The sequence below is a fragment of the Silurus aristotelis genome (assembly GCF_946808225.1).
Source record: "Silurus aristotelis genome assembly, chromosome: 19".
Lineage (NCBI taxonomy): Eukaryota > Metazoa > Chordata > Actinopteri > Siluriformes > Siluridae > Silurus > Silurus aristotelis.
Genome location: NC_139592.1, coordinates 20724572 through 20735633, shown reverse-complemented (window position 1 = coordinate 20735633; position 11062 = coordinate 20724572). Strand labels below are relative to the sequence as shown.

Below are 11062 nucleotides of genomic sequence, written 5' to 3'. Positions count from 1 at the left end.
AGTGAAAAACTTACATTTTCCCAATTGTTATAAACGTTGAAACGAACGTTACTTGGTTTTAGTTCAAGGTCAGTGTCTAGTGCACTGCCTGCCTCGTATGGAAAGCAGTCTTCGAATGTTTTCCGACCAGACTGGGCAACAGCACTAACAAAGACGGTTTATTGTCTCAAAATTTCTAAAGAGACAGATTGTCTCAGTCTTAGTCTTATCAAGTTTACCGTTTTTATCCCGACAAATGCACCTATATGTAAGTTTTTTTTAAATACTTACATTTCTGTCTATATTGGTAATTTGTTAAAAAATAAATCTGCATGGAAAATAAAATACATGAATGCCAAATAATGCATTTGCGTATTTTCAAACACCAATGTTTTTCTAATTCTAATTATTTGTATTGTTGTTGTTATCATTACTTCTGCGCATATATTTGTGCCTTGTGTCTGTGAGATATATTTGTATAGATCAAATTAAATGATGATATAATACATGATGTTGTTCAAGATAGAAATCAAATAATGTATATTTATTTCATCTAATGTAAGTATTTGTGTTCATTCTGAATGTTTGACTGCCATATTTTTGCCAGGAGCTGAAGATCCCTCTCTATATAAAACTACATTAATTGAACCGAACAGAAATATTTAATTGTTTTGTTTTTATCAACTAAAAAAAAATAAAAATAAAAATACCATGGCTATGAAACATTATTTACAAATGTGGTAATGTCCTGTGTTTTTTTTTCTGGCAGTAGCTAATATTTCAAAATGTTAGAATCTGGTAGTCGATTATATTTCATTAAAACAATTACATTACAGTTTCTTTTTATATTTTAGAACAGGTGTTGTAACTTTAAACATATATTATAAATACATAGCAGCATGTTTCCTTTCTAAATTCAGAGTTATAAATTACTTCAGGATTAGTTAGAGACTTGTGAATTTAAAACAATGATTATAATATCTACATAAAACTACACATATTTAAACAAATCATTATTTTAAAGTGTGGAGGAAAAACATACGATTGTTTAATTAAGAAAACAAAGTATGTTCTGTACATACAACGTTTAATGCAAAAAAAATGCATAGCTCTAATATCTAATATCATTAATTTTCCAGGTGCTCAAACGTCAGATTAAAAGTCATTTTTATTTATTTATTGTGTCTAAAAATTTCAATGCTAACAGGTATTACAGGCTTAAGAGTGCTGTAGCTCAGTGAACAGAAGAAGGCTGGATGTTACTTTCTGCACTTCCTGACATTTGCACCATGTCACCACCAGAGGATCTCAGCCCCCTTTCTCTAAACCCTTTACACGCTACATTTTTTTTTTTCATTTGGTGCAAGCGCGCGCGCACGTACGCAGGAACGCGCGCGCCCCCCACACACACAGCGTGTAAAGTTTTTTTTTGTATTTCAAGTTCACTATTTTTATATATACAATACAAGGTAATAATATATACTAAATGTATTTTAATAAAGAATGCACAATTAAATATAACAATTCACAATACAGGGTTTAAGAATTATATTTCGACCAGTTGTTCTTTAATGATTGACTAAAAAATATTATATGTAAATAATAATAATAATAATAATAATAATAATAATAGTAATTTTTATTTATTATTATTATAATTATTGTTGTTGTTGTCCTTATTATTATTATTATTATTATTATTATTATTATTATTATTATTATTATAAACCGTGCTCTTATGTGTATCTATTTAACAATATGTTCAGGTCCTTGTTGAAACCTTTCCATCAGTCCGACATATCATACAAAAATTCCATGCATGCAAAGATATGAAACCTTTTTTTTTTTTTTTTTACATTAGCTATTACAAGATACTGTGTAAAGCAAAAAAATACTAGCCATACCTTTTAACACGACCTTGTGGAAAACACGTTTCTCGACATTACAAACATGTCGGCAACATGTCCTTTTTTCCCTGCGTGGCCGATGGCGGTAAACCGAAGGCCCTTGGCCTCCTAAACCCTTTCGAAACAACAAATCTCTACCTGTTGTCGTGGTGAGCATAACACCAGATCTAGGAGAGAAAATGCCGCCGCTGTTTGATGAACTGTACGAGAAGAGAAGCTCTGAAGTCACTGAGAGCAAAGAACAGCAATTTTGAAATGTCTGCAATGCTTTGCATGGTCAGAAATGGTAAAGACATGGGATATCGGTGCTTTTTTTTTTTCCTTTTTATGCATTTATGGCATGTCATTAACCCGAGTCGTCTAGACAGGGAAATAGCACCTTGTTTGCCTGCAAACGAACCAGGAGCATTCGTGTCCAGCCCCTATTTATTATTCACAAGTCTCTGTGATGTCAAGGTCAAATTTACTGCATAGTCAAGGTCAAGGGTAAAGATCACGTGACGAGAAATCGGCAGAGAACTCGTAGACTCAATTTAATAAAAGTAGCATTATATTGGTAAATATATTGTCAGAAAAAAAAATGCAAAACATTTTTTCTGCATTAAATAACCAAACTAACTTAAGTGGAACTGTTGCGTGCGATCGTTTAAGTAAATAAAACGTTATTGAACATTTTTACATTCCTGTATGTATATAAACGCAAGCGAAAATATAAACTAGAAATATTTCCAGTTCATTTTTACAAGTCTATGCAAAGCATGCAAAGACATACCTGATTCCGAAAAACTCCATGTTTGTTGCGGTCCAAAGTCTTACATTATTTTTGTGCAATTTTTCTTATCTTGTAAACGTTGACTTTGAAAATGTAAAAAATTGTAATGGACATATACTACAAACTTTTTACTAGATCAATTTCTAAAAGACAGTAGTTTGTTTATTTACCCTGTCTAAATAAACAAAAAATAAATATAGCATTATTTTAGGACTATCCATTTGAAATACATTCAGTAGATATTATAACAGTTACAGTGCTGGTTTTTGGGGTTATACCATGGAGAAAAATTCTACTGGCAGAGAAAACAAATTTGGGCCCTGGATCTTACTCGGTGCCATTTTACAGTTTTACGCAGCTATTCAAAATGTATATAATTCAATCAGTGAACATGGAATGCTATCAAAACATTCAGTAAATTTAACTGAGTGTGTGCATCTGGTTTCATAATGTTACTAGAGCTTTATTTACTCAATGCTCCCAGTTAACCTGGTAGAATTAGTGCTAATGTTCCTTCTACTAAAATGTTAGTGCGCCACCTACAAACCCCTTTCGAACACTCAAAGCTAAATAGTAATAAATATTAAAATTAAAAACCTTTTTTTGTTTAAACCTGATACATTCGTGACCAGTTTTAGTTACTAAGCATATTCATAATATAAATGACCAAAAAAAGTATAATTTTTTTTTATGGGGGATGATTGTAAATGCGCCATTTTTCCTTTTCATTTACACTAATAATATAAACACATTCACACACTCATTATATACTTTATAGATACAAGACTTGAATTACAAAGTTAGAAAATAAAACGTAATGCCTCTTGTTTTTTTTTTTTTTGTGACCCAGTGTGGTTAAAACAACTTATGGTTGAATCATACATTAAGCATTAATTTTTGGTTTCAATTGTTTGGTTTCCAAATATACCCCCAAACAAACTGTGTGCATTATTATATAATCAGTAGAAACTCACCGTGGTAGCTGGATGATTACGTTCTAAGTCGGAAATGTTCATTTTTTTTGCGTGATAGTACACAATTAATAAGATCATTCATATCTAATAATTGTAAAGTACTAGATTTAATCCAATAATTTGCATTGCCATTATTTATTTAAGAAACATGTCTCCATTTAGTAGGATTTAAACACCACAATACAGTTGACGTACTTCACAGAAAGAGGTACAGACTGACAGCGTGTGTGAACAGCTTCAAATGCTTTACGATATAAGTTTTTATGCATAAAACAAGAAAGGCTGTGCATTAACATGTAATACCAAATGTTTGCAATTGCGTACAATCATTCCAGTTGCAGAACAGACATAAAACTGGTGAAAAAAGGAAGATGATCTTGACACATTCTATTTTACAGCCCTGTCATTTAGCAGAACATGAATTAAATAATACAAAAAAAATTGCACTGTACAGTTAACATTAGCAGCCTAGTTTACCATCGGCATGAAAAAGTATTCCAGAGTGAAACACTTGAAATCTCGAAGACTTTTTTTGGAAAATAAACGTGTGCTCATTTCCGGAAAATGCTGCATGGTTCTGTTTGAGACATTACACATTCAGTGTTTTTTTCTTTTTTTCATCTTCGGTTTGTACTCATTCAAACATCATTTTCATATAAGCATTTTTAATATCAATACTTCATGCGAAAAGTCGTTGTGTCTTTTTGAACTGTATTTTGCATATCAACAGATGTTCGTGTCTCTTTTTTTTTATCACTTGAACAAAACACATCACCATCAAATGTATTTTGGAAACCCACATATTTTAAATAGTATATATTTATATATGTACATTCATAAAAAAAAAAAAAAAAGAGCAAATGATTTTCAATATGTTCACAGTTTTTAGGGCGTGGCCTATGTCCTTTAAAGCTTACAGATGAGCGATTATTATATCTTCTGCATCATATTTTTTTGTATTAAATAAAGTAAGGTCAGACTTGGGTGGTGTGACACGGCCTCGTTTTTCTTCGTCGATGGTTTTTGAGAAGTAAATACCAAACTTTCAGAACATAATGGGACCAGCTGGAAAGCAATTTATTGGGCACCCATTAGGTGTGCAGGTGATTGTTCGCCTTAGATTTGCTGACAAATTTCTTCTCTTTCACTCTGCGGTTCTGGAACCAAATAGTAACCTGGCGCTCCGACAGACTGGTGGTGGCAGAGATGCGTCTTCTTTTGTCTTTAGTGATGAATTTGCTGGCTGCGTACTCTTTCTCCAGTTCCTTCAGCTGGATCTTGGTGTAGGGAACGCGCTTTTTGCGTCCTCGTCGGTAACTACTAACCTCGGGTTGCAAAGGGACGACATCTGGAGAAAAAAAAATGCATAAACAAATTTATTTATAGGCTACTTAATTCGTACTAAAGATAAAGCTAAAAATAAAACAGCCATTAAAAAAAACATTTGTATGTTTCCCCTCAAATGAACGTGTTTTTTCTGAGGATCTGATAAGAGTAGAAAGGCGAGGCGTGTCTTAATTAATGCAATATGTTAAATATGACATACGTTTATGTAATATAACATTGTGATATCACTGGAAGAATCCATTGGCCTTCCTGATAGTGTGGAAAGCAGTAATATTAAAACTTTAACTTCATTTTAAATATTAAACTTTATATTCAAAGATATGTTGAATTATTATAGCTTCGAATGACTACTGCAAGTCTTTTGTATAAATAAATAAAAAAAATGAATAATGCAGGCACTTGGGAATCAGCCAAAATCTATTTTATTCATCATAGTGTTTAAATCTATAAAGGCTAAACAGCAACGAGTTCACCTCTAGTTACCAATTCTTGACATAAATGCAATATTTTTTATTAACTACTAAAAACAAAAAAGTTAGATGAATGAATATGCCATTTTTTAAATAATTGATTCACAAATATTAAAACTTTGCCCAACGATACATAAGCAAATAATAGTAAAAAAAAAAAAAAGGGAAATATATTTGTTAATGTAAAAAGGGGACAGGAAAAGTAATCATAATAAATCTACTATATTATATAATATGATATTATATATTAAAGATATGATCTTATTGCTAACTTGTTTTATGGATTGTGTGTGTGTTTGGGAACATCCCACAGATATCTCAAAAGCGCTTCAAACTGAAGTACTATGCACGTGCGCGTGCGTGACGCGTGCGCGCGCAATATTGCACTCTATCTATTTCAGTTCTCCCTTCTTCTTCTTCTTCTTTCTTTTTGCTTATCCCAGTTATGACTTGCAGGAGAGCTTCAACTCTGTGACAAGTCTTTTGTTTTGCCCTGCTCTGTCTTGAAATGAACAACAACTATTATAGGCTCCCTACACCACCCAGCTGGCCGTGCGTTCCTTGGACAGTCCAATGATCGCTTCGCTTGTTTGCATATCAGTGACGCGCCAATGAAAAACACTGGACCACACCGGCAACTGTGTTCGACCGTTTCCTCAGATTTCCTCTCATGCAAAAAAAGTGAAACAAATACAAGCCACTACACAATTCGAAGCATGACAATGACATGTGCAAATCTGCGGAGTTCCCAAAATAACATACCTCGTGTTACTGCAGGGATTTATGGGAAACTAGTAACAAGACTTTCACCCAGGAAAAAAAAATTATTTCTTTAGGTTACTGTAATGTATTTGGTTAATATATTTCTTAACAACCTAGAATTTATATTATTTGAGATATAACATTTGCATTTAAATGTATTCAAATGCATTATTATTACTATTACCTACATTACTGTTATACTTTCTAATACTGCACAAAAAGAAAACATTGCAATAATAAGGAAGTTAATATCACCTGGAAAAGAAGATTTCCAAAGGTGAGACGACTGTGTTTGTTCCTTTGAACAGTACACCTGCCCATCCCAGCCGTTTGACAGAGCCCAGTGCTGATAGCCCTCCATTGGAATGAGCGCGTCGTGTCGGGTCTCTGGATGTGCACTAATGCTGGGGACCACCGATACATCGAGATACCCAGGGACCGCTTGATATGAGCCGGCGAAGCTGGGGTAGAAAGCAAATTCCTTTGCCCGGCTGGAGAGCTCCTCCGTAGGCAATGCTGTTGTGGGCTCGGTGTATTTGTCTGCAGGATGATATGAGCACGGCTTCTGCTGCAAATTAACATTGTGCGAATGAGACAACCTGCATCCGTAGTATGGGTTTCCAAACGGGTAACTGTAGCCTAGAGAGGCGCTGGACGACGTCTGAGGCATGGGAACCTGTCTTCCCGCGTCAGGTGATGATATATCCGAGTACACGGTGCCCTGGTGAGTTGTGATGGTGCCCGAATGTCGCCCCAAAGCTGGGTGAGAGATTAGATCCCTGCAGTGGGTGGCAGGGCAATTCCCGCTCAATCCCTCCATAGCTTGATTTTTATTCTGACCACTTTCATTCGGGCTTTTTTCATAAACGTACATCAAGGTGTCCGGCCAGTGTGGATGCAAGACCAGAGAAGTCGTCATATCATGGGCTGCAGATGCTTTTTAAAAGTCGACTACTCCACGGCGATACCTCATTTCCAAGTACATTTTACGCACGCGCATGCGCACGTCGAACTTTGCGCGTCCGGTTCGTTAATGTGCAGGCACGTGACTCTGATAACTACTCCAAAGAGACTGACTTCGGTGGGCGGGTATAATAATCCCTTTAACATACGCTGGCTCACGTTTCACTGGCTGGTCCTAGGGTTTTCTATGGGCGCACATTGGCTGAGCCAGACCATGAAATCTATCCTTAAAGGGGAAGACTGAATTTGAGATTTAAGGAAGACCAAAACAGCCTTCACGTTTTGGCCGACAAGCATGTTCAAAAGTAAGATTTTCAAACTGGAATCCCTGCGCCACCATATTTTATTTGTTTATATTAGATAGTATTTTTCTGTTATAATGTTTTATAGTTTGCAATAAAACAAGAGTTTAAGTCCTTGATTTGTAAGCATTGTAAATTAATAACCGAAATATAATAATACAAAGCTATTGCAGGTGCTTTCGAACAAGTTTATATTGAGTTTCTTGGTTATATGTTTCCAGTCGTCAGTATAGACTTGATTATTAAATTCGTGAAAAAGGAAATATTTAGGGTTTCAAAAATAGGTTTCTCTTTTGCCAGGATTTTCGATTGACCTCAGAAATTCCAGAAATGTTCAGTAACTACAGATTATGTAGATCTGGTTTGTTTTTATTTGAACTACTGTATTTTCCCCCTATTTTTTAGTTTTACTCTAATTACTGGAAATAGGTTAAATGTATATAATGTATTTAGTGATCGCCACATACAGAACAGATAGGCGTAGATCTGATATATATCAAAATAATTGCAAAGAATTTTAAATATATAATTCTGAACATTTGCAGGAAACTCTCTCTCTCTCTCTCTCTCTCTCTCTCTCTCTCTCTCTCTCTCTCTCTCTCTCTCTCTCTCTCTCTCTCTCTCTCTTTGCGGGGATTGATGAATATGAACGGCTCTTCCAAATGGCAGTTATACGGAAGTCCAAGGTTAAGGTAAAAACAGAAGACAAACAGGGTCAATGTCTAGACGGAAGAATGAGCTACACATTCGTTTAAATGAAAACGGAATGGAAGACTGGCAGGGAAGGCAGACGAGGAATTTCCGCTCTTTAAATGCATGAAGAACTGGTGTACATGAGCACATAACTTTAAAACACTAATATTTTCACGCTGGATTGGTTACACAGATTAACAGATTTATTTAAAATTGAATGGGATTGAATAGTAAATGTTCTATCATATTATTTATAGCATATAATAGTCGTTGAATCTGCTGGCAAATAAAATATCTCGTACTATTCGCAAAAAAACACATGAGAACCAGTGAATCATGGATTAATGATAAGTTTAATTTGAAATATAATGCGTAGTTATGTACTCACACTACACAACAAAATGCGTTCATATTTTGATTAAAAGAAGTTTTATAAAATCTTATTGAAAATCTAAAACTAAGAGTTTTACTAAGCTAGAGAAGACGACAGATCACCTTTAATTTACTTGCAAATAGCTGTATTAGAATGGAATATAATATATACATGTATTTTGCTGAAATAGAAAATTCACGACCTTTTTCTTTAAGTAGTTTCTACTCGATAACACGATGATACATTCAGTTTCATTTAAGAGTGCATTCTATTTTGCTTATAGCGAATCAAATCCGTTATTTTGCTGATAACAGATAATTTTGTGTTTTGATTAATAATGTGTGTTTTCCTACAGTTGTTGATGACTAATAGTTTGCCATTGCTATTCCTGTGACTGCATGTCCGATAGAAATTATATTCAGGAAAAACAAAATCTAATTTGAATAAACGTCTAGTATTTAGTTGATATATTTGCATGGCTACATTTCTTACCCTCGCTGTATCTCTCTCTCTCTCTCTCTCTCTCTCTCTCTCTCTCTCTCTCTCTCTCTCTCTCTCTCTCTGACTCGATCTTTGCTACTATTTGTGTGTATTGGTAAATATCATATCATAGTTCAGAAAATTGTAAAATACATATCGTCCTAAACCATTTTTTTATCTGATGATATTTTATTTTACTAGATAAATATTTATAGCACATATATTCTAATATGAAATGCATGAATGCACTATTTAAATCCGAAGATACATAGTTTAGGATTTGTATTTACAGATATTTAATATGTATATATGATTCACATTATTGTCTAAAAGTTGTTGTGAGATTGTGCTATATTTTTGTTCCAAAATTACAACAATAGGATACAAAAAAAAACAACTGTAGTACATTAAAGAAAATGTGTTACTGATCAAATTGTTATTGCTGATTTTGTAATTTAGGTTGTTTGTTTGTGTCTAAATTCTGCAATATAGAACGTTTCTTAATAATATGTTATTATTTTTGGATAAAAGTTTTTAATAGTATGACACATAATTAAGAAACATTTACATTGGACACCAGTTAATGCTTTAAGTATGGAGAAATGGATGCTCTATTTTCTAGCTTTGTAATTTGGTGATATAGTATCCTGGTATATACTGGTGTAGGAGGATAGAAAGCAGGTTATCATAGACAGAACAGTTATGGAATATAAAGACACACACATCATCAGTGTCTATTTGCAGTCATATAGCACGGAATATGGGGTAAGTTATTTCCTACAGATTTTAACAGGTTTTCGATGGTTCTTTTCATTAGTTAAAGGTTTTGAGCCTGCTAAAAGAATGTGAAAGTCTGGCAAGGTTCTTCAATCAGCTTCTATAGGGCTCCTACCGAGGGCCGTAGAATCACACGTAAGGGATTCTAAATTGTCCTTATTACGCGTAGACATCCTGAATACAAACAGGAAATGAGGGAAGAAAAACCCCCAGCATACAATAGGAAATAAACTAATATGATTTTAAAATGCTACTCTGTTCTCTACGAAATAGTCGACCCAGACACTTGTGATCTCCACATTGTTAATTGCAGGTGCTAGTAACCATGGAGGACTAAAATATCGATATTGGTGTGCAGACTGTGTGTGTATGTGTGTGTGTGTGTGTGTGTGGGTCTGTGTGTTTGTTCTGCAAGCTAAAAAGCATATTATTGCTACTTCAAACTAATCTTCTATGTGTAAGCATGACTGCTCAGGCATTATATACATTGCACAGAATTATTACTACCTTTTGCACTCTTTTTCACATATTGTGATTCCAATGTCTCCTAGGATTTGCACTTTACTTACTTACTTATTACAAAACCAGTATGGCTAATATATTCTGCATATCTGTATACACAGAAAGCTTTAAACGCTTTCCAAAAAGCTCGAGCCTATAGCATGTCGATGCACAGCTACACCCCCCAAATCAACTTGAACTTGAACTAGAGTAGATAAGAATAGTTCACTATGGTTTTACATACATATCAGCACACTTGATCTGATTTATTATCATATGTTAGGGCTCAGGGCTGTGGGCGCATGATGCACCCTTAATGATGTTATAATGCACAAATTGCCACATTATGTATATAAAGACTATTTTGATATTTAATTCAAATAATATCAGTTATCATTAGAAATCACTGCAGTAAGTAATTCATTAATAATAAGCAAACATATGGCTGAAAGAAAAAAATTGCCTGTCCACTACTGGAATAGTTTTTATACACTGTGAATTGAGATTTGGTATTATAGATGTGTGCCTAATCCATTTTTTTTATTAAAAAATATATTTTAAAACAAACAATTTGATAATAGTATTTGAGTTTGTATTCATTTTCAAGTATTCTAGAATTGAATTGAGAGCATACATAGGTTTCCCAACCCCGAAAAACATTGATATCCCTTATTTTAAATGTGAATGACTAAAATTTAGTGACATGTTGTACCAACTGGCACAATCTTGGAGCATGAAACAGACCTGTGTAATGCGCTCTGG

At 34.0% G+C, this 11062-nt stretch overlaps 2 protein-coding genes across 2 annotated transcripts in view; one reads left to right on the top strand and one right to left on the bottom strand.

Moving 5' to 3' along the window:
• Window positions 1-3751: 3751 nt before the first annotated feature.
• hoxc13a (homeobox C13a) lies at window positions 3752-7248 on the bottom strand. Its single transcript, XM_083521634.1, has 2 exons — window positions 6467-7248; window positions 3752-4980 (listed from the first exon to the last, which is right to left on the bottom strand). Exons 1-2 carry the CDS (start codon window positions 7128-7130, stop codon window positions 4724-4726), a joined length of 921 nt encoding a protein of 306 aa, XP_083377760.1. The 5' UTR covers window positions 7131-7248; the 3' UTR covers window positions 3752-4723.
• Window positions 7249-8103: 855 nt separating this feature from the next.
• Window positions 8104-11062, top strand: part of calcoco1a (calcium binding and coiled-coil domain 1a) — a 55871-nt gene continuing 52912 nt past the window's right edge. The window contains exon 1 of the mRNA XM_083569608.1: window positions 8104-8168. Coding sequence (XP_083425734.1) covers window positions 8139-8168 — 30 coding nt within the window. The 5' untranslated portion in view covers window positions 8104-8138. The remainder of the gene's footprint in view (window positions 8169-11062) is intronic.

What these genes read in the sequence shown, in the direction of transcription:
- hoxc13a (XM_083521634.1), bottom strand. Translation starts at nt 7,130, where the DNA reads ATGACGACTTCTCTGGTCTTGCATCCACACTGGCCGGACACCTTGATG. An exon ending in TTGGAAATCTTCTTTTCCAG is followed by an intron (nt 4,981 to 6,466) that starts GTGATATTAACT and finishes TTTTTTCTCCAG; the next exon opens with ATGTCGTCCCTTTGCAACCC.